The 23,829-nt window shown below is 49.8% G+C and overlaps 1 protein-coding gene across 1 annotated transcript; it reads right to left on the bottom strand.

The window, feature by feature from the left end:
- Window positions 1-396: 396 nt before the first annotated feature.
- HRH2 (histamine receptor H2) lies at window positions 397-18,927 on the bottom strand (the record flags this gene model as incomplete). Its single annotated transcript, XM_080698639.1, has 2 exons — window positions 397-589; window positions 17,858-18,927. The coding sequence occupies 2 exons, from the start codon at window positions 18,925-18,927 to the stop codon at window positions 397-399; spliced, it is 1,263 nt and encodes a 420-aa protein (XP_080554765.1).
- Window positions 18,928-23,829: the final 4,902 nt, after the last annotated feature.

Here is a 23,829-nt window from a genome sequence, read left to right as displayed (position 1 = left end):
CCCTTCCTTTCTCTCCCTCTCTGAGGGATTGGGAGGCCAATGCTTTATAGTAACACCCTTTGCCTGCTCAGAGGACATGCATGTTTCCACATGCACACTCCTAGGCACACGTGTACACATGTCCCTGTATGTACCAGCTCTGCTTGAGAATCCTAGGGCCAGCACCAACGTGAGCTTTGAACCCATGGACTGTTCAGCCCAGAGGAGTCCTGAGCACCTGTCTGGGAATGCTGAGCATAAAATGTGCTGTTCTGCCCTGGGTCCGAGGACCACAGCACTGCACTGTGTAATCTGGGAGCCCCAGCCTCAGGCTAGGATTTGTCCTCAGTGGCTCTGGAGGCTCCCAAAATTTAATCTGAGTGACCAGGAGCAGCATCTTCAGTATCAGGACCGGGTCTACACAGCCTCAGAGGGCAGGGCCTTCACCACCTCCCAGGATAGTGCTGTCTGGGCCTCCTCGGGCAGCAGCTCCCCCGATGGCTCCTCTGGGGGACTTTCTGGGGGCCTCTGAAGAAACCTCAGCCCCCACAGGCTCTTGCAGCAGCTCAGGAGGTTGTTGGAGCAAGAGGTGCAGGACATTGGTGGCTTCCTGAGGAGACACAAGCACAGGTCAGGCTGCAGTGGCACTGAGCAAAGACCCCTGGGCCAGAAAGTAGCTGGTCTACTTCGCTACTTTTTAAACCTGGTCGTTGGGAAGGGTGGATGGGATAGACCTGGTGGGGGGGGGAGCTCTCTTTGCTTCCCAGAGCAGCTCATGCTAACAGGCTCACCTCCCATCAACCCACAGGAAGAACATTCAGAACACTTGCTTTCAAATCCCAGCTCTGCTTCTAACATGCTGTGTGCCTTGGTCTGAGTCTCAAATAGAGGCAAATAGCCATCTTCCCGATTCCTGAAATAATTTGGTGTTATAAAATATGTAGTAAGGATGCCACACACAGCTGGGTCATAGTAGGAGCTCAGTTAATGTTTCCTATTCCTGAGTCTTGAAAAAAAAATTTTTTTTAAGCCAGGCATGGTGGCGCACCCTTGTAATCCCTGCCCTTGGGAGGCTGAGACAGGAGGATCGCACGGGTTCGAAGCCAGCCTCAGCTACTTAGTGAGGCTCTCAGCAACCTAGTGAGACCCTGTTTCCAAATAAAAATATAAAAAAGGTCTGGGAATATAGCCTGGAGGTAGAAAGCCTCTGGATTCCACCCCCAGTACCACAAAAAAAAAATAAATTTTTTTTTTCAGTGCTAGGGATCACTCTCAAGGCCTCGTGTGTGCTTGGCAAGTGCTGTACCACTGACCACTGAGCCACACCCCAGCCCTGCTTCCAAATCTTTTTTTTTTTTAATCTCTTACCGGCCATTCTATCTCCGATGTGCACCCCCAGTCCTATTTTTTTTTTGGGGGGGGCAGGTCTGGGGATGGAACCCAGGGGCATTCAACCTCTGAGCTACACCCCCTGCCCCATGTTTTTTATTTTTTATTTTGAAACAGGGTCTAAGTTTCAGAGGGCCTCAATAAGTAGCTGAGGGTGTCCACAAACCGCTATCCTCATGTCTCAGCCTCCCAAATGCTGGGATTACAAGAGTGGGCCAACATGCCCGGCTCCTGTGGTTTTTCTTGTTTGTTTGTTTTTAAACAAGGTCTCACTAAATTAATTACTGAGACTGGCCTTGACCCTGCAATCCTCCTTTCTCAGCCTCTTAAGTAGTGGGTTTACAGGTATGGGCCACCATGCCCAGCTCTGTCTCCAAATCTTAATAAAAGGATTCCCAAGCATCTATAGCATGGCTTGTTTGAACTGAGAAAGGCTGGGACAAGGTGTCAGTTATTGTGCCTTGCATTGAATGAGTTGTGACTACTCTGGCTCCTTCTCCTCTGGCACAGAGGCAGAAAGAACACTGCTTCCCTCTATAGCTTATCACGTGGCAGTTGGAAGTGTTGGGTCTGAGCGTGTCAAGCTTTGTGAACAAGGACACAGCCTACCTCAGGTTCCCCTGCACATGTGGGCACGCTCCAGCACACCATGCGTGGCCCCAGCTTCCCCTGGAGTTCAAGGTAATACCCTGGCCCGTCAGAGCCCAGCTCCCTCTCCATGTGAGTGCCGCGTGTCTGTGACCATGCAGACAGGCACCTGCCCTTGGACCAGCATTCCAGATGGAGCCCAGGGCTTTGGGAAAGTGACCTCTGCTGAAATTTGTAAAATCATCCAAGGAAAGTCACCTCCAGGTGGGGATTAACCATGTTTTCCTTCTAAAGGGCTTAAACATCACTTAAGATAATTGTTGTGGGAATATCACATGCTCATAGTATAATGTCAGGACATAGAGATTGGCACAAAGAAGAAAATAAACATCTCAGAAAAATTCGTCTACATAAACTCATCTTTATGTTACATGCGCATCCAGTCATGAGATATTTTAAAATGAACTACATTAGCCGGGCGTGGTGGCGCATGCTTGTAATCCCCACGCTTGGGAGGCAGAGACAGGAGGATTGCGCAGGTTCAAAGCCAGCCGCGCGTGCTGGCTTAGGAGACCCTGTTTCCAAAATAAAAAAATATAAAAATAGGTCTGGGAGTATAGCCCGGAGGTAGAAGGGCTTCCAGGAACCCCAGTACCACCAAAAAAAAAAAAAAAAAAAAAAGAACTACATTAATCATCCAAGGAGACTATAACATTATCAATACCTGACTTGTTTTAGTAAATAGTTCTGTAATCCTAAACAATATACTGTGTTGTTCTGCCTGGATTTTACATTTTTATACTAATGGAATCATGTTTTATGATTTTTTTTTTTTTTTTTTTTTGGTGGTACTGGGGTTCCTGGAAACCCTTCTATTTCCGGGCTACACTCCCAGACCTATTTTTTTTTATACTTTTTAAATTTGGAAATAGGGTCTCTTAAACCAGCACAACTGGCTTCGAAACTGTGCCATCCTCCTGTCTCCGCCTCCCAAGCACAGGGATTATAAGCTTGCGCCACCACGCCTGGCTATGATATCTTTTAATTCTTATTTAACATCCTATTTTTGAGATTTAATTGTGTTGATGGGGCACTCGTAGTTAATTTTTACTGCTGTAAAATATTTCATCATATGAATATATTTCAATTTGTTTATCCATTTACCTCTTGATGACCATCCAGATCATTTTCAGCTTTTTGCTACTATGAAAAATGCTGCTCCAGACACTCCTATAACTGCCCCCTGATGATAAGAATTTCTCAAAGGAGATACCTGTAGTTAGCTCACTAAGTCATGAATAGATGTAGGTTTGGGCAGACAGTTTTCCAAAGGTGCAGTACCAATCCATTCCCTCCAGCAGGGCGGGGGATCCCATCCGTATATCCTCACCAACATCTGGTCTCATCAAACTTCTAAAACTTTTGTCAATATGGTGAGTGCAAAATGGAATCCTATTGTTTTCTTTAAATTTGTTTTACTTATTACTAATGAGGTTGAAGTCGTTTATATTTCCATTGGATGTTCACATTGTCTTTTCTCTGAAATGCCTGTTTAGGTTCCCTCTCTCTCTCACTCACTCTCTCTCTCTCTCTCTCTCTCTCTCTCTCGCTCTCTCGCTCTCTCGCTCTCTCGCTCTCTCGCTCTCTTTCTCTTTCCTGTCTTCTCTTTCTCTCTTTCTCCTGTCTTTCTTCTTTTTCTCTCTCTCCATATCTTGATACAGAGTCCTTTACATATATCTGACTGCTAATACTTTGATTTACATTGCAAATCTCTATCCAGTTTTTTGCTTTATTTATTTGTTTATTTATTTATTTATTGGCACTGGGGATGGAACCCAGGGGCATTATACCTCCGAGCTATACCCTCAGACCCATTTTTTATTTTTTATTTTGAAACAGAGTCTCACTGAGTTGCAAAGGGCCTCCTTAAGAGGCTGAGGCTGTCCAAGAACCATGATCCTCCTGCCTCAGCCTCCCAAATACTGGGATTATAAATAAGTGTGCACCAGCACACCTGGTTTGCTCTTTATCTTTTATAGAGAAAGCTACTTTATCTATATGGAGTGTCTTTGGATGGTGAATGTATTTCAATTAAAAATACCTAATGAATGAATTAGTATGTAACAAAAAGATATGTCCAAGGAGAGAAATGGAAATGTTTATTTTTTCTTTTTATTAATCTTTATGTTCTGGCATTTTACTGTGCATACGTGATATTTTCAAGACAGTATATCATAAGTAATTTGTCTTTTGAAAAGCAAAACTTCTTAACTTTAATAGTCAAATTATCTCTTTCTTTTGAGGTTTGGCTTGTTGTTCCGGAAGCCCTTCTACCTCCGGGCTACACTCCAAGACCTATTTTTTTATATTTTTATTTGGAAACAGGGTCTCTTAAGCCAGCGCGGCTGGCTTTGAACCTGCGATCCTCCTGTCTCCGCCTCCCAAGCGCGGGGATTACAAGCATGTGCCACCACGCCCGGCGCATTATATTTTTGTTTTTGATATATAATCTACTAGCCTATCTGGAATTCACTTTTGTGTATCATGAGAAATCCAATATTATTTTATTTTCCTCATTCACTTCCCTCTCCATTCCTGTCTTCAATTTAATATGCAAAGACTATTGATTTTTCTTCACTGATCTATGGATGGCTAATTTTTATTCTATCTTTATTATCTTTCTGTTTTGTTTGTTTTGTTTTGTGGCACGGGGACTGAACCCAGGGGCATCCTACCTCTGAGCTATAACCCTAGCCTGTTTTTTAATTCTTTATTTTGAAACAGGGACTTACTAAATTGTAGCTGGATGGCCTCACTAAGTTGACAAGGCTAGCCTTAAGCCTTAAATCCTCCTGTCTCAGCTTTCCACATACTGGGATTACAGGTGTGCACCACTGTGCCTGGCTCAGACTAGTAATATTTCTGAATGGATATTTTTGAATCAGAATCTCATTTCCCTCTGAGGGTGTTATAATACAATCAGCCACCAGGGGTCAGGACCTGGTGTCAATGCTACTCTGAGAAAGCTTGCTCAGGTCCTTTCTGAATCACACTTTCGCAGTCTGTGAAAATAAGTTAATTTTAGCACCCTCAGATAATGAATACCTGTGCTCTTTCCCCTTACCCTCCACGATTATAGTACACACCATGGGGCAGAGCCGCCCGGGCCTCCCTCTCCTGCTGATTCTTGCACCTGTGCCTTCATGTGTGCGTCATCCCCATCTTGCGGGCTCCTCAGGATCCCGATTCCCTCCTATCATGCACTGTCCCTCTGCCAAAGCTCCTCCTTTCTGGATTTGCTCACAGTCTTTAACTCCTAGACAAAATCGGGAGCGTCATAAGGGCAAGTTCTGCATCTTTTACGTTCTACCTACTGTTCAAGTTCAGAGTAGGCATTCCCATGTGTGAATAAGTGAATGAGAACCCTGGTTACCTCTCGTTCAGATAATGATTCTCCTGATGTCTCCAGTTCATGGCAGGCAGGAGCAGAAGCGCTTCCCCTGGCTGACTCTAGCAGCCCCAACTTCTGTGCTTGCTTCCTTTCTGCATCTACCTCCTCATCTGGAGGGACCTCACGTGCAGGAATGGGGAAGAGACCACCTTGGAGAGGAATTTGTTATTTCCCCCCAACGTCTGGGTGGCAGTGCCGTGTTGGTGTTAGAGTGTTCAGGGAAAGTGTGAGAGTTGGAGCCAGGAGTCCTGTGTTCTGCTTGATCGACCCTCATTCCTCTGCTGTCGGTCTCAGACAACTCATCTGCTTTCCTAGCCCCTCCCCTCATGTGCAGAGCAGGGGCAAGTCTGGAGGGAGGCTGTTGGAGGCCCCAGATGAAATGGGAGAAATGAAATCTTGTGAAATCCCAAGGAATTCTCCTCTCCCTCTCCTTTCCTTTCCTGCCATTGGTACAGCCATTAGGTGCTTTGTTCCCCAAGGGTCACCAAAAGATGACAGCTGAGGGACTGTGAGCCCCGGCTCTGGGCTGATCCCTGCTCCCCTTGGCCCCAGCCACACAGGAAGGGCCACCAGACCCAGAGTTTCACTACACCCTGGGAACTGGGTCACCAGGAGATCCTCTCTCCTTTTTGAGGAAACAGAAGTGGGGAGGTGAGACAGGGCAGTGGATGACTGTGACCCTAGGTACCACCACCTACTGGAGTTTGTTCTCATCCTTAAATTTTCACTGAAACCCAGGGTGGCCTTCAATTCCAGGTCACACCTCATTCTGGGTTTTATTTTTTTTAATTAATTAATTAATTATTATTATTATTATTTTTTTTTTTTTTGCGGTACTGAGGATGGAACTCAGGGGCATTCTACCTCCGAGTGACATCCCCAGCCCTTTTTTTCTTATTCTTTATTTTGAAACAAGGTCTCACTGAGTTGCAGAGGGCCTCACTGAGTAGCTGAGGCTGGTTTCAAACCTGTGTAAGCCTCCTGTCTCAGCCTCCCAAATGCTGGGATTACAAGCATGTGCCACCATGCCCGGCTATTCTGGATTATTTTAAAATAACTTATGAAGCAGATATGTCATGACACTGAGATACCCAGAGACCAGTGTTCTCTGCATATCCTTTTGTTTTCTGCCATAAAACAGTATTGCCCAGTGTGTTGAAATAAACAAACCTGGGCCCTCTGCTCACGAGTGAACGTTTTCATGGCCCTCTCGTTATTCTGGAGTAAACACAGAGGGTTTGCCTGCCACCAGGGTCAGCTTTGAAGAAGTGGGGTGTGGGGCAGGTATGATGGGCAGGGATGCCCCTGTTACAAGTCCACACCATGGGCTGGCTTTCTGTCCTTCAGCAGCAAGCACCAAGAGCAAGGTGCTGCGAGAAAGTCAGGCAAAGACTTCCTGCAAGTGTTTGGCAGATTCCCCAGGTTCATATTTGTGCAGATAAATATATAAAATACAATGAAGACGGGCATCCTTACAACTGCTTGGGATTTATCTGACACCAACAGAAAATAGTCAGAAATCATTAATTCCTTTATGTTTTTTTTCCCCCTGTAAAAAGGGAAATAGATAATGGATGATTTTGTAAGGAATTTCCCAGCACACAGATTCCTAAATACCTGTGTGTCGTAGCCTGGGACCAAACCAGGAGCTGATGGCGAGGGGCAGTTGGCCGGTACTCTCCCAGGCCCCAGAGAACTATGCTGGTGAATGAATAAATGATCAGCAAGAAGTAGCAGGTCCTGAGGCCCCAAGTCGAGTGCTCTGCATCCTTTAACTATCGCCCTGTACTGCAAGTCAAGTGTGTGTATTTCAAAGACCACGGGACTGAGGCTCCAGATGGGGAAAGAGACCCCCAGCCCACTCGGTAGCAAAGCTCAAATGTGAGCTCCCCCGTCTTACTTCAAAACACCCATCCCCCCCATGGTGGCGGCTGCCTCCTGTGGGGCAGACTGGATACGTTTGATAGAAAGGTACCAAGAGCCAATAGGAGACGGGTGAAGAGGATCTGAGCAGGATCACCAGTCTCCTCACTTGAATGAGAAGGAAATGAAGGCCCGGAGAAGCTGGGAACTTGCTCAAGATCACACAGCGAGGAAACTGGTGTGGGTATGTTACAGCACCTTGGGTGTGCAGCTCGGAGAAGACTGAGGGAGGCCTGGGGAGCCCTGCTTCCTGCCCAGCCCGCCTGCCTCCATGGCTACCACTTCCTGCTTCTGATGCTGTTGCTGAACAATGAAGTGAGGTATGCTCAGGGTTCAGCCCTAACATCCACATATCACTTAACCATCGCAACAGTCACGTGTGAGATGCTTATTATATTATCTCTAACGGCTGAGGAATCAAGGCACAGTGAGCTGTGTCCATTTCCTCAGGGATTCGCAGCAAACCAGGAGAACGGGGCAGCCTGCCTGGGCTCTGGCCGGCCCAGCCGCACAGCAGAGACTCCCGCACAGGGCCGAGCTCAGCAGGTCCAAATCCCGTTCCCTCTGGAGTTACGGGCAGGCTTACATCTCCCCAGGCCTGGCCTGTGCGCACACCCTGATAACCACCGTTCCAGACTGCCTGGCTGGGACAAGCCTCTCCTAAAAATGATTTTTTTTTTAACTGAAAGGAAATCCCTAAGCCCCACCCACCCATGCCAGTGGGAACTTATGGAAAAAGAGCCCAAGGTATATAGAGCAATTCCTAACGTCCATTCCCATCACCCAAAACCCCCTGGCCCCAGAATTAGGCAAAGGGCCATGCCCATTACATAAATGGGGAAACTGAGGCAGGGAGGCCTGCCTGCATCAAGGTTCAGGGTTTGTGTGAGGGGCAACGTCCCCCCCCCCCGCCCCTGGTGCATGGCTCCTCCTCTGCTCCTTCGTCTCTTCCCTTTCCCTGTCCATCTCAAAGCCAGTGCCTCTTTTTCTCTCTCTTGTGGTCTCTCTGCCCTAGCCAGCTTCTGCCCAATGAACTTCCAGTGCCCCATGGCTGTGTGCCTTCAAGGAAGTGCTCCCTTCAGATGTGGCCACCCGGGAGGCCCATGCAGCCGGTAACTCTGGCCAGTAACTCTGGCCAGTAACTCTGTTCCCAGAAATTCAGGTACTGGGAAATACTCTGAAAGACATCTGAATGTTCTCTGCATGAGGATGTTTGCCATAGAGTTTCTTAGCACGGCAAAACCCATACAATGACGTCAGCGGCACCCCAAGGCCAGGAACCCTGTCACTCACCGCTATTGTTTTTTAAATTTATTTTCTATTTGTTTCTTATCATAACTTTTTCTTTCTTCCTCTGTCCCTTTCTCCCTTTCTTTATTCGGTGCTGGGGATGGAACCCAGGACTTGGACCATGTTGGGCAAGCACTCTACCACTGAGCTACACTCCCAGCCCCTCACTGCTGTTTCTTTATTGGCAGGGACAGCTGTCAGAATTTCCAGTTCTGTTTTGCAGATGAGGAAATTAGAATTCATAGAGGGATTCTGGAGTCTACACAGCCAGATACCCCTCCAAAGTAAGAAAGGCATGAGGAGCCCCGGTCCCCCGGCCCCATGGATGGGGCTCCTTGCAGAGTCGCCTGTTCCTGGCTTGTCCCTGGCTCCAGTGCCTGCAACTCAGGTTGTGACAAGGACACATTTTAATGGATTCGCCTCCACACTCAGAGAGACTCATTAGTATAAAAAGCATGCCTCTCACGGCCCTTGCCAGAGATCTTTGACACACACACAGTTGGGGGTGTGGGCATAATTTATCTCCCTTGTTAAGCATTTATATATAGTTTGGGCTGGAATGGTCCCTTGAAACCAATCCAAGTCCCCTGTTTTCAAATGAGGGACAAGCGTCTCAGGGGCAGGGCCGGACGGGAATAACTGAAAAGCACAGCTGAGATGTGAATCCACAAAGCCAGCCCGAACTTTTCAGCTGCCTCTTTGCAAAGAGGTCATGGGAAAAAATAGTCAGAGCTACCATTTACTAAGCATTTGCCCTGCACCGGGCGCTTTGCATCACTCGGTGTTAAGGATCATCATAGTCTTTCCAGGGAGGCATTCCTATCCTTATTTTTCAAAGGAGCAAACTGAGGCTCAGGGACAGCAGGTTACCTACCTAAGGTCACAAAGCCAGTGGCCAGAATTGGTACCCATTTCTTTTCCCTCAACCAGAGTTGGCAGATGATAACCCACAAAAATCAGCCCACCACCTGTTTATTGAAAAGTTTATATATTGAAAAGAGAATAACATTTCACGAGCCATGAAAATGTTAGGGAACTCAAATTTTAGTGTCTAAGGTTTTATCAGAGCACAGCCACTCTCATTCATTTATGTGTTTGTCCAGGGACAGTTTTGTGTTCTGACAATGGAGCCAAGTATAGCTTTGTGTCATTGAATGACAGGGACACCTTCTGAGAAATGCATCACTGAGAGATGCTGGTGTGGTACCCACATCATAGCGAGCACTGACACAACCCCGCTACACTACACGCCTAGGCTGCGTGGACCTCCCATCCGCTCCCAAGCTACAAACTTGTAAGCATGTTACTGTACTGAATACCACAGGCAACTGTACCATGATGGTATTTGTCTAAATATAGAAAATGTACAGTAAAAAATACCAGTCAGTAGAAAGTTTTCAGCCCCATAGGGATCACCATTGTATATTTACAGTAGGTTATTCACAGAAAAGTCTTCTGGTAGCATGTGGCTTAGTCTCACCGGAGACTGTATGGGTCACAAAGTGCAACGTATTTGCTCCCTGGTTCTTTGTAGAAAGCCTCCCCCAAATATGACAGCACTGGCTCTACTCTGCACAGAGGCACCAGTGAAGGAAGTGGGGGCTACAATCTGGCCCTCCTTTTGCTCGCTCTGTGGTGGGTTGGGGGCAGGGGCTCATCTGTTCCCCTGGACATGCTTCTTTTTCTGCAGGGTGCACAGGTCCCCGAGGTGGCCCTACAGGTGAGGTTTCCCTTCCCTCCCACCCCAGCCTCTAGAGGGGGCGCCTGCCCTGGGCAGGAGCTTTGGACTGGAGAAGGGCACTCTGGAGCAAGAGGGACCACCCAGGCCAAGCCCAGGCCTCCAGCTGGCCTCAAGCCCTTCCCGATCCTGTGAACAGAAGTGCTCTACCTGTGCAGTGCCTCCTGGGGCCGTGGTGTGTTCTCCTTGACTTTTGAGGCTGAGAAGGGTCCCACCTCCTCTCTTCCTGTGCGCCTTTCCCTGACTTCCTCTGGGGCAGGAGGGGCCTCACTCCCCAAGCTCTCTGAAGAGACAGAAGATGCATGCGTTAACTTCTGCGGTGGCTGTCTGCTCTGCTGGGCAGCTGTGCGGGAGGGCCCTCCTGGGACAGAGGGAGGGATGGGGCCACCCGAGTCGTACGTGGAATTCCCCACTCAAGGCAGCCATAAAGCCCAAGCACTTGGTGAAGAGGAGTGGGACCTTGCAGGAGGAAGGGAGGAGAGAAAATGCAAAAAAAAAAAAAAAAAAAAAAAAGATTAGAAGAAAGAAACAAAGGGGGAAGGCAGGCAATGAAGATAGGATCTGGAAACATCCTGAGACCTGAGAGAGAAGCTGAGCACAGAAGACCACGTGTTAAGCAGAACGGGTAACTCCACAGAGACAGGGAGTAGCTCAGTGGCTGGCTGCGTGTGTGTGTGCGTGCGTGCGTGCGTGCGTGCGTGTGTGTGTGTATGCGCGCACATGCACACAGTGTGTGGAAAGCGGGAATTGGGAGGTGACAGCTAAAGGGTATGTGGTTTCCTTTTGGTAGGTGACAGTGTTCCAAAATTGAGTATAATGATGGCTGCACAACTCTTTTATTTATTTATTTTTTTTTGCGGGTCTAGGGATGGAACCCAGGGGCATTCGACCTCCAAGCTACACCCCCTGCCCTATTTTTTTTATTCTTTATTTTGAAACTGGGTCTCACTGAGTTGCAAAGGGCCTCACTAATTAGCTGAGGCTGTCCGCGAACCGCGATCCTCCAGGTCTCAGCTTCCCGAATGCTGGGATTACAAGCGTGTGCCACCATGCTCGGCTTGCACAACTCTTAATATATCAGAAACCACTAGGTTATTCACTGTAAATGGGTGGATTTTATGGTACGTGAACTGTTGTTCCATGAAGAAAAGGAAGGAAGAGAGGGAGGGAAGGAAAGACAGGAGAGGAAGAAATGGATGATAAAGAGCAGAAATCCACATTTGTTAAAGTGCCTGCCACATGCCAGTAATCATGCTGAGTGCCGACACTCTTTCCTCTTACTCTTACAGCTCTGTGAAGTCAGATAATTATTGTTTTATGACAGGTTCAGGTTAGGACACTGCCCCTCAGACCATCGAGTGATTTCCTTAATGCTATCCAATCAGTAATGGAGGGACCATGACCATACCCCAGGTCCCTAACCTCCCGGAGAGAATGCTCTGCCAGTGGACAGCTAGATATGAAAGGTAGAGAAGACCGGCCACTGGAGGCAGCCAGTGATACCAGGGGTGGGGGCAGCTCCATCCCTTTTTTTTTTTTTTAATCTGGGGGGAGCAGGGTGCTATTCAGGGCACATTTGTCAAAAGCACTTGTAAAAGCCATTCAGAAATGCAAAAAGTCAATGTGTCACAAAGTTAGACTAGTGCCAAAAAGTTCGACTGGTTTAGAAAGCTGGATTATGTAAGTAAACATGTTTGGGCTGCTGAAGAGGGTGACAGATTTAGGCCTTTTGGAAACTTTCTTTGGGGAAAGTACATGCATCAGACTGGGCTCCATAGGTCTGTGGATGGTGTAGCCTGGTCTCCCCCAGACTAGACTTGGAGCAGCGGGCACTGCTGCCCCCTCTCCTCCCATCCCTTGGGCCTCAACATCTGCCCAAACCATACATTTCATGGTGACCCGAAAACACGAACAGGCTGTGGATGACTCCTGATGCCACTCCAAAGATCACCTTTTCTTCCCCTGATAGTGAGGGTTGAACACAGGGCACTATGCCATTGAGCTACCTCCTCAGCCCTTCTTATTTTTAAATTTTGAGACAGGGTCATATTAAGTTGCCCAGGCTGACCTTGAACTTGCAATCCTCCTGCCTCAGTTTCCTGAGTACTAGGATTATAGGTGTGTGTTACCTTGCCAGGCTGGAAGCTCACTTTTTATGCTTTCGGCTTGGGTGGTTTTACATTTCTAAAGGAGGATGTAGCTGAGCTGGGGAGAGACTGAGTAATCCCTACCCTGAGGCACCAGGAGTCTGAGCTGGCCCTGAAGCTGCCACAAAGCTGCAGAGCTCAGGGCCAGGGAAAGGCCCTCTGTGCCCTCCTGGAAAAGGGAAGGTCACCTCTGACCTCTTCCTAGCTTCCTGGAACTTTTCTCTTTGAGTCTTGTTTCTAGATCTCTACAGTGGGGGAGCTTGAGTCAGTTCTCCTAGGACCCAGGGTCTGTGCTTTCGCCTATCCATTCCACAATTGCCCGGGGCCAGCTCTGTGCTGAGCCCTGTACAAGGTGTCAGACATCAGCAGTGAGAAGCAGAGCCCCACACCTTGCCCTCCAGGGGGAGAAAACATTAAAGGAATTGATGTGTCAAGAGGGAAGGCCAGATGGGGCGACAGTGTGTGGGACCAGAGGAGTTAGGGCCAGGGTGGGAGCTGGGTATGAGGAGCCTGGATTTGGACTTTGTATTTTATTCCAGGAGCAATAGAAGAGACGGAGCATAATCCAGGTACTTTTAGAAAGGTCCTCTGGCTGCAGAGCTTGGAAGGATGGCAGATTGGAGGGGCAGGTTAGGACGCTGGGTCTAACCTGGCAGCGGGGCTCCTGCTCAGAGCCCAGCCCCCCTGTGTCTGGAGCCTGGGCGTGTCCAAGCCCATAGGGCAAGAGCATAGGACCAGCAGGAATGAGGAAGTGGTGGGGGAGGGGCCGCTGATAGGCTTGGTGTTTAGGAATCTTATCTCTGGCCTTGGGAGATTATGGGGTACCGGGCAGGGGTCCAGCCGCTCCTTAGCTTGGTTGGCACTACAGACAGGTCCCTTGCCTCCCTGTGCCTCGGTTTCCCTTTCTACTGGATAAGTGCTAAGGCGTTGGTCAAAAGCAGGGCCAAGGTCAAGTCCAGGCAGCATTTCAGTGAGGCAGGAGCCCAGGCTTTGAGGTCATTCTGGTTTGGGCTGTGATCTGAGCTCAGCCACATCTGAAGTGGGGGACTGACACCTGCCCAGGGACACAGGCTGAGAACCATGCTCCTCCAGGAGAGGACAGCCTCATTCATTGCTCTCCCCTAAACAGTACTCTTGAATGAATGAATGCTAAGTGAATGAGTGAATGCTGTCTGGGCAGAAAGTGGTGGAGGGTGGGCCAGGCCCAGAGCTGCTGGCAGGAAATGGAGCAGAAGGCGGTCAGGAACCCTACCTGAGTAAAAACTCTTCCTGAAGGGCCTCTAATGCCAGGTGCAAGTTGGAATGTATGAGAAACTAAATAACAGACCCTGGCCAGGTGCAATTGTGGGTACCTATATTCCCAGCTACTAGGGAGGTTGAGGCAGGAGGATCACTTAGCAGGCCCCTGACACAAAATAAAAAAGGCTGGTAGAGCCGGGCATGGTGGCACAAGCTTGTAATCCCAGTACTTGGGAGACTGAGACAGGAAGATAGCAGGTTTGCAGCCAGTCTCAGCAACTTGTGAGGCCCTCTGTAACTTAGTGAGGCCCTGTTTCAAAATAAAGAATAAAATTGGGCTGGGTGTGTGTGTACCTTGGAGGTAGAATGCCCCTGGGTTCCAACCACAGTACCACCAAAAAAAAAAAAAAAAAAAAAAAGGGAAAAAGAAAAAAGGCTGGTAGAACAGCCCTGTGTTCAGTCCTCAGTATCAGGAGAAGACAGAAGGATTCCCAGGACTCCCAAGCAGGCTTACATGCCAATCACCTGAGAACAATTACTTATGTGGCAAAAGGGGATATGCAGATGTGACTGAGTTAAGAGATATGATATGGGCAGTTCACTCTGGGTTATCCAGTGGGCTCAATGGTTATCCGATTGGGTGGAAGGCAATCAGGCAATCAGGCTACAGAAGAGGAGATAGGAAGAAAACCTGGAATGAAAAGTGCGGTGGCTGGGGCAGGAGTGGCTGTGGACACAGTAGGAGGTGAAAGTCAGAAACAGTAAGGACAAAAAAAAAAAAAAAAAAAGAAAGAAAGAAAAAGAAAGAAAGAAAAGAAGAGAAAGAAAGAATGACAGGGCTAGCTGTGCTCACACCTTGATTTCAGACTTCTGACTTCCTGGCCTATAGGAGAGTAAAGTGTGTTGCTTTATCCCAAAACTTGGTGGTGATTTGTTCCAGCACCCAGAAAAGGATATAGGCTGCAGTGGCTGCTACTGATTGGGGTGACAGGCAGAGATTCGAGAGTTCACCGTGAGCCATGGGGGGCAGCTGGATCCTAGGGGCCAGGGAAGGCATCAGAAAGGTGCAGGGAGGAAGGAGCAGACAGCCTCAGGCTGGGGAGTGGTCTGCTGGGTGGCTACAGGGAGCAGAGGCTCAGCCTGCTTGGCCCTGTCTCCTGGGGTCCCCCTTCCGCTGACCAAGCCCCACCCGCCCAGGGCAGGTTAGATCCTCCCCCTCAGAATTCTTGGCTCAGGTAGATGGCCCAAGGGGGCAGCGATAAGGTTCTGGGTTGGCGCTGGCTCTTAACCCCAGACAGGGAGCAGCTATCAGCCAGTGGCCAGCGGAGCCAACCTTATCGAGGTCCGTCACATTGGCAGCCTCACTGGAGAAACCAGACTCTTGCTACTCGGCTTCCTGCAATGCTCAAGCCCTTAACCTTGACTCCCCAACTGGCTCCCAGTCCTTCTCTGCCCAGCGCTTGTGCCCATGGTTCCCAGGGGCTAGGAGAACAGCCACTGAGTCCATGGGAGCCGGCGCTCACTCCTGGCACTGTGCCATGTGTCAGTCAGGTGGCCACCGCCTCTCACCTGGCCATGGTTCTCCATGTCCAGCCCCCCCCCCACCCAGAAGAGACCGTGGAGGCTCCTGCCTGCCATGCCTGGCACTCAGCACACTCGGTAGCCAGTGCTATTCCTGAGGGTGCTTCCAGCTTGTGCCCCTTAGGACAATTTACTTCTCTGAGCTGCAGTTTTCATCTACAAAGTGGAGCTTAAACAGATCCCTAGCTGAAAGGTTATGCTGAGAATGAACTTAGGCCCCCGTTGCAAGGGCCCAGCTTCCCCCTGGGGCTTGTTGTTCACATCTAAAGGCTCCACTCTGTTCTGAGGGCTGGTCTCTGGGACGAGCTCCCAGGAATGCACGCTATTCCCCTTCGCTGGGGAAACTGAGCATCCATGTCAAGCTTTGGCACCATCTGTTCTGAGCCAGTACCCATCCGCTCTGTAACTGGGCCCTGAGCAGCTACAGGTGGCCAGAGCAGCGGGGTGGGCAGGGACAGAGACTGGCACCATCACCCCTTGCACCTTTGCCCTGGGTGAAGACTAATACGCAGAAGCCATGTCCAATGTGTACCAGTGGCAAACAGTGGGTGCCTAATGAGTGCTGACCATTCTTGTTGAGTGCTTATTGCATGAACATACTTCCTTAAGGCTTGGGTAAAGGCTAGTCAAATGGGGACAAGCTGCAAAGTGCCTGCCCTCCTCCATCTAGTTCATAACCCTGGTTCTTCTTTCTCTTTCTCCGTTGCCATTGTAACCTAACTGAGCTCTGCTCTCAGGGCTGCCTCCTGAATGAAGGATGCGGCCAGGTGGGCATCACACCTGGGAGGGGATGTGGAGGTCTCCAGATGTGCATGTTGGTGGTCTCAGGGAAGGCTTTGAGAAGAGTCTAGACGCAGAGGCCCGGAGGCCAGGGAGGAGTCTGCCACAAGACAAAGCTTGCTCCAGCAGAGAATGGCAGTGAGAGAGAGGTGGGCACAAGGATCCAGGGATATGAGGCCCAGGGTCTCTGAGGCCACAGCTGTCTGTCAGAGCTCAGAGCCCGGCATGTGGGACTGCACACATCTTAAGTGTGGTGCTCAGTACCTGAGAGTGGACTTGTACCCTGCTGAGGGACCACAGCGCCTGACACTGTCCTAAGCTCCAGTGGCCTCGGGGAGCTCCAGGGTGAGCAGAGCAGGCCGCGCTCTAGCACGTGCCCTTGGGGAGCTCCTACGCCCTGTGTGCAGAGGAGGCCAGGGCAGAGCTGAGAACCGAGCCTTGCTGCTCACATCTCAAAACTCCTTACAATCTGCCTGCAAAACATCATTCCTACCTCATCCCGGCACGCAGCAAGGTTCCTGGCATGTGGCGAGACTCTGACAGGGGTTTGCAAATGGACCAATAAAAGAGTAAATGGATGGATGGATGGACGGATGGATGGATGAATGAGTCCCACAGCCCAGAACTCAGGGGAAAAAACACAGTCTGTGGGAGAGAAAGGAAAACAGCACTCACTGGGCGGCCCTAGGTGTCGGGCTTTCTAGGGACGCTGCATCGTTTACTTCTCTTCACGGCCGGCCAAGAGCTTCTGAGTGTCCCTGGAGCCCGGGCTGTGGTTTCCCTGAACACCCTGCATCAGCCTTGGCACCAGATATCACATCTCATTCTGACAGGATCCCCCTGCAAGCTGCCACTCTTCTACGCTGTTGTCTCCTCTTTCCCCTCACATGCACCAGTGTCCTGCCTCCTGTCTGCAGGCTTGCCGGATGTGGCCACATCACGGGGGTGACCTGAGCCCACTTCCAAAGCACAGCCCTGCTTAGGTCACCCCCGCCCTTTTGTCTAACCCTTGAATCCTTCGCTGAGGTCTACACTCTCTGACTTATTAGGCCTCACTTCACTAATCCTGCTCTCCTCTGTCTTTGACTAGTTGAGCACCCCCATGGTACAAGCTGTTGCATAGTAGGTGCTCAATAAATGCTAAGCGGAATTTCTCATTTGACCCTACAACAGTTGCACCGGGTGGTGGGTCAGGGCATGGAGATTTGAATGCAACGTTAATGCACGCTCATGACTCCTAAGTGGCAGAGCTGGGCTTCAAACTTGGGTATCCTGATTGATGACAAAGGACCTGGGAGTCCTGGAATCAGGAGCTTCTGTCCAGATCCCAGCTGAGTGCCCTTGACAAGCTCCCTGAGATCTTTATGAGATTTTTTTTTTTTCAGGTCTGGGGATGGAACCCAGGGGCATTCAACCTCCGAGCTACACCCCCTGCCCTATTTTTTATTCTTTATTTTGAAACAGGGTCTCACTAAGTTGCAGAAGACTTCACTAAGTAGTAGCTGAGGCTGTCTGCAAACCGTGATTCTCTGGTCTCAGCCTCCCAAATGCTGGGATTATAAGCATGTGCCACCACACGCAGCTTATGGGATCTTTTTAATGGAGGTGACATGTCTTACCTGGGGAGCCCCTGGAGAGTTAAAAGAGGCAGTGCTTGCCAGGAGCTCCTGAGGAACTCTTGTCTGAGCTGGCTCTGCTCACCCACAGACACCTCACCAGACACCCTCTACCCCCCAGAGCTGACCCTGGTACCTGTCTGTGGCTCCCTGGGAGGCTGTGGCCTCTGCCCCACTCCACGCTCGGAGCTTCAAGGGTTTTTCTTCCTGCCACCTGGGCTCTCGGTTTTGGCTTCTGCGCGGTTGCGAGCTGCCCAAACTCAAGGCAGTTTCCCGGGAACTGCGGCCCAAAAGCCTGCAGTGGAAGAGCCGCTGGTAGGCGGTGCGGAAGTCCCTGTTCAGGGCTGCATACAGGATGGGGTTCAGGGCCGAGTTGGCATAGCCCAGCCACAGAACGATGGCTTCAAACACCTCATTGACAGCGTCATCCCCTCTGAGCCCACGGTACACGAACACGGTGAAGTAGGGGAACCAGCAGATGATGAAGGCCCCCATCACAGCAGCCAGTGCCACCGTGGCCTTGTGTTCTCGGATGGTGGCTGCCTTCCAAGAGCCCATGTGGTTGATTCTCTTGGCCTGCTCGCGCGCAATCTTGAAGATGCGGTAGTAGGTGATGCACATGATCAGCAAGGGCAGGTAGAAGGTGACCAGCCCGTCCACCAGGCCATACACCTCATTGACCTGCACTTTGCACTTGGGTGTGGCATCGTGGCTGGTCTCATTCCTGCTGTTCCAGCCCAGGTGAATGGACAGGAAGGACAGGGTGACAGAGATTACCCAGATGAAGACCAGAGAAATGGCAACTCGCCCAGGGGTGACCAGCACGGGGTAGCGCAGTGGGTCTGTGATGGCACAGTAGCGGTCCAGGCTGATCATGAAGAGGTTGAGGATGGAGGCTGTGCACAGCATCACGTCCAGGCTGGTGTAGATGCTGCAGAAGACCCTTCCGAAGTCCCACCTGCAGGACAGCTGGTGGACGGCAGAGAAGGGCAGCACCAGGAGGCCAAGCAGCAGGTCGGTGGCCGCCAGAGACACAATGAAGCAGTTGGTCAGGCTGCGTAGCCGGCGGGTCAAGCCCACGGCCAGGCAGACCACCACGTTGCCAGCCACAGTGATGAGAATGAGAACTGTGAGGATGGCGCTGATACTGATCTTCAGTGCGGCGGAGTCCAAGCAAAAGGAAGGGACCGTGGCATTGGGCTCCATTTTGGACCTGTGGCCACTGCCCCTTCTGTCTAGCCCCTGTGCTCCAGGGTTTCAACAGAGCCCAAAGATGGCGCCTGATGTTGGGGAGGCTTCAAAGACTGACCCAAATGCTGTTTTTTTCCAGGATCAAATCAAGCCATCTCCTGTGAGGTGGGGATCACAAGTAGAAACAAAGAAGAGAGGGGCAAGGCCGTGAAATCAGGGTGGTGGTGCCAACCACCATCCTCAGGAGGTTCCCTGGGAGCCGGCTCTTCCCAGGGATAGCGGTCGGTTTGTACTTTCCAGGTTTCGCACAGAGACTGAGGCGCAGAGCGTGTTGGCTGAGACAGCTTCTGCTTTGCATGGGAGGGATCACACCTGGACTCAGCCGCATCCTCCTGGTCTATAGGTGGCAACTGCTCCCAGCCATGCAGTCAGGTCAGAGGCTGGGGTTGCTCTCTGGGATCCCTGGAAAGCAGAGCTGAGAAGACAAGGGTTGAGTGTTGAGCACCGTGGAGCTAGACCTGATTCCAGGTGAGTCCTGCTAGACCTCCACGTCCTGGCAAGACACTAGCAGGTGTCTAGGTTCTTCTCCTTAGGAGAAACTGAAGCCATCAGGATACATGGTGGAGAGGAGAAGGAAGGCAGGTTGCCGGGGCTGGAACAACATCCTGTGAGAAGCAGCTGGAAGGGCTGGCACATTTATATATGGAGAAAAGATGCAGACACAGGCTCTAAGCTCCAGGAGGACACGGACTGTATCTGTTCTTTTCCTGCTAGTACTCGGTGTCAGAACCCACAGGTAGGCATTAAGCACTAGAATAAATGACCAGATGAAGGAGTAACTGGAATTAATTTGCTCTTAAAAGCTACCTAAAGCCGGCGTGGTGGTGCACGCTTGTAATCCCTGCGCTTGGGAGGTGGAGACAGGAGGATCGCACAGGTTTGAAGCCAGCCTCAGCTACTTAGTGAGGCTCTCAGCAACTTAGTGAGACCCTGTTTGCAAATAAAGTATAAAATAGGTCTGGGAGTGTAGCCCAGAGGTAGAAAAGCCCCTGGGTTCCACCCCCGGTACCACAAAAAAAAAAAAAAAAAAAAAAAAAAAAAGCTACCTAGACCTAGGTGGCATAGGCCTGTGATCCCAATACTTGGGATGTTTGGGAGGCTGAGATAGGGAGATTGCAGGTTGAAAGTCAGCCTCAGCATCGTTGCAACACCCTGTTTCAAAATAAAAAATCAAAATGGGCTGGGGGGTGTAGCTCAGAGGTAGAATGCCCCTGGGTTCAATTCCCAGCACCACAAAAACAAAACTACAACAAAAAAAGAACCCCTGCTGCCGGGCGTGGTGGCACATGCTTGTAATCCCCGCTTGCTTGGGAGGCGGAGACAGGAGGATCGCAGGTTCAAAGCCAGCTATGCTGGCTTCAGAGACCCTGTTTCCAAATAAAAATATAAAATAGGTCTGGTAGTGTAGCCTGGAGGTAGAAGGTTTCCAGGAACCCCAGTACCACCAAAAAAAAAAAAAAAAAAAAAAAAAAAACCCTGCTGAGAGTAATATTTGATGCTGAAAATGTCACCATATTCTAAGTCCAGGGCCAACAGACTTTTTTAGAAAAAGGACCAGATCACACATGTGAGAGAATAGGCCATGCTGTGCTCAACAAAACCTTACAAGTATGTAGAGATGAGAGTTTTGTATAATTTTCACGTGTTGTGAAATTTTATTTTAACTTTGCCCAGTGACTTAAGAAAACCATTCTTAGCTCATGGGCTGGGGGCCAGATTCAGCTCATGGTCTGTCTCCTGCTGTCTCCAGGGATCCGTAATATCATCCTTGCTCAAAACTCATCTCTGAAGCATGTGCCTGCACACCCAGGTCAGCTGGTAGAGTACTTACTCAGTGCTCCTAAGGGGCCTGCAGCGTTCACTGCATAGTCAGCCTGGCATAGTCTATCATGCTCCGAACACCCTCAGACGCAGCTGGGTGTCTTATCCCTCCTTCTCTAGTTGTCCCCTCCCATCCTGCAAATCTCACTTCAATAAAATAGCTGCCCCCACAATGCCTCTTGGTTAAATAAGCATCCCTGGTCACAAAATAATCTCCAAGACTCCCAAAGAGAGAGCAGCCAGCCAATGACCTCTCCAGGTTTGACCCTGTGCAGAAATTGGGTTGAGCCTGGCGTGGTGGCGCATGCTTGAAATCCTAGCATTCCAGAGACTGAGACAGGAGAAACACGATCTGAGGCCAGCCTCGGGTACTTAGTGAGGACCTCTGCAACTCAGTGAGACGCTGTTTGTATGTATGTATGTATGTATGTATGTATGTATGTATGTATTGTGATACTAGGGTGGAACCCAGGAGCTTTCTACCTCTGGGCTATACTCCCAGATCTGTTTTATACTTTATTTGGAAACAGGGTCTCACTAAGTTGCTGAGAGCCTCACTTAGTAGCTGAGGCTGCCTTCGAACCTGTGTGATCCTCCTGTCTCAGCCTCCCAAGCGCTGGGATTACATGCATGCACCACCATGCCCGGCTTGAGACTCTGTTTTAAAATAAAGAATAAAAAAATAGGGCTGGAGGTGTAGCTTAGAGGTAGTATGCCCCTGGGTTCCATCCCCAGTACCATTTAAAAAAAAGAAAGAAAAAAAAAGAAATTGAGTTGACAGCGGAACCACTCTCAGAAGCAAGCTAATCTCCATGGGACATCAGTGAACCTCTCCCAGCCTCTGTCCTGAGTGGCTTTGCAACCTGAATGTGAGACGCATGGCTTAATCTTAGCGACTGAGCTGGAGCAGAGTCCGGGTTCTCTAGCTGCCTCAGCCTCCCAGTTTTGCAGGCTGGGCCTCTGGGTATTGTTTTTAGAACACCTTTTTATTACATAAAATGCCCAAACAGCACAGGTTTCTCTGCTACACTTCATTAATTTTGGAGGAGATAGCAATAGGGATGTGTGTGTTTTTTTTTGAGAAACCTTATTTCTGATTGAAATTTCCTCTGAGTTTCCTGAACAGCTGGGTATGGAGACTTTTTGGCATCGAGCTGGCATCTTAGTTTCGGTTTGGAAGAGTCTGAGTGTGGGAGGCAGTTCCCCTACCTTGGAATCCTGAGGTGTGCTCATCCTGGGATCCAGGGGACCTGGGGAGAACGTCTGAATGGTCTGGTGAGGGGGGGGGGCTATTTTCCCCAACATTTTACATTGGACATTTACACAAACTCACAGAAAAGAAAACAATACAATGAGAATGGCGTCTTGTCCACCTGTCCATACGATGCAACCAGGGTCTCCTTGACCTCTCACAAGTGCTCCCTCTTTTGTAGGTGGGTATGAAAAGATCTGAAATTCACGCAGCTACTTCCTCCCCCACCTCCGTAGCTGCTCACAGATGTTTCAGTTACACATTTCATTACTTTCTCTTCCTCTTCCTCTTCTCAGCTTGGCCTTTGGGAAAGGCCCTTTCTGGAGAATTTATTCATACAGAGAAGTGACTCTCTCCATTGCCCCTGGGGAGGCTTCTGATCTGAACCCTAGGCATCACCAGCGACTGCAATAGCAAGAAGAGCGCCGTGACCCTCAGCTCACAGAGCATTCGGCCAGCACACCGCTCAGGTAGCAGCTGGCTGGTACACAGTGCAGCTCTCAGCTCAGGTAGCATCTGCCCAATGCACACTGTGCCTCCTCAGTTCAGGTGCACCTGGCCTGCGCACAGAGTGCCTCTCAGACAGATGGTCTTAGGAACTGAGTTGTGGCATGGCATGGAATACCTTTTCCCTCCGTTATCCTTCTGCATGGAAGTGAAGGGATATGGCGGTTTAGAAGGAGGAGGTCAGACCCTAAGGCCCCTCCCCACACTGCTTCTCATAAACCTCAGGGTGGTACCCCAGCACTCCATTTCTTTTGACAATTAGAGGACAAAGTCAGCCAGGAAAACAGCCAACCTGGGGCTGGGGCATCTTCCCTTTCCCATTTGATCAAATTGCACTCTGTGTTTTCTTTCCTTGGTGAGAAAAGCAATAGAGTGTCTTGTTTTGTGGTCCAAGGGCTTAAACCCCAGGCATAACCGCTTAGGGAACAAATACACAGACTGATTCTTATTCTACAATAACACCCTGAGACACAAAAGGAAGTCCAGGGCTGACAGCCAGGATTTTGACACTGGGAAGACTACATCATCATCATCATTATTATTATTATTATTATTATTATTATTATTATTATTAGTAGTAGTAGTAGTAGTAATACTGGGGGTGGAATCCAGGGGCTTTCTATCTCCAGGCTATACTCCCAGAGCTATTTTATATTTTTATTTGGAAACAGTGTCTCACTAAGTTGCTGAGAGCATCACTAAGTAGCTGAGGCTGGCTTCAAACCTGTGCGATCCTCCTGTCTCAGCCTCCCAAGTGCGGGGATTACAAGCATGCGCCACCACGCCCGGCTGGGAAGACTGCTTTTCACCATATTCCCTTTAGGACTTTTTCAGTCTTCCTCTGTAAGTATCATCTACTCAAAATCTGATAGCCACAGAATTTGAGGGGAAGGGTAGGGTGTGCAGAGCAGAGGGACCAACAGGGGTTGTTGGGAGCTGGTGTTGTTGGGGACAGGATGGTGCCCTGTAGTTGGGGTGGGCTCCAGGCCAGGGATGATAGTTGGTCCTGGCACCCAAGAGCCCCCCTTTTAAGAAGTTCTCTACCTCTAGGCTTGGAACCCCCAGGACCGCTCCTTTCACCTCAATCAATGTGCAGGTTTTGCAGTCAGGTTGTCCTTGTTTGACCATGCCATGCCCCTCCAAAGTCTCCTCTGTTGTTAGGATAGTGAGAGTACCCATCACACCCCATGAGCGCTGGCTTCTGCTACCTCTCCAGATGGCTCCCAGGAGGAAAATACAGCTGGGGATGGAGTGGGGGTGAAGTTTGGACTTAGCTC

The sequence above is a fragment of the Muscardinus avellanarius genome (assembly GCF_963383645.1).
Source record: "Muscardinus avellanarius genome assembly, chromosome: 7".
NCBI lineage: Eukaryota > Metazoa > Chordata > Mammalia > Rodentia > Gliridae > Muscardinus > Muscardinus avellanarius.
Note: the sequence above shows the minus strand (reverse complement) of the source record. Positions and strands in the feature narration are given on the sequence as shown.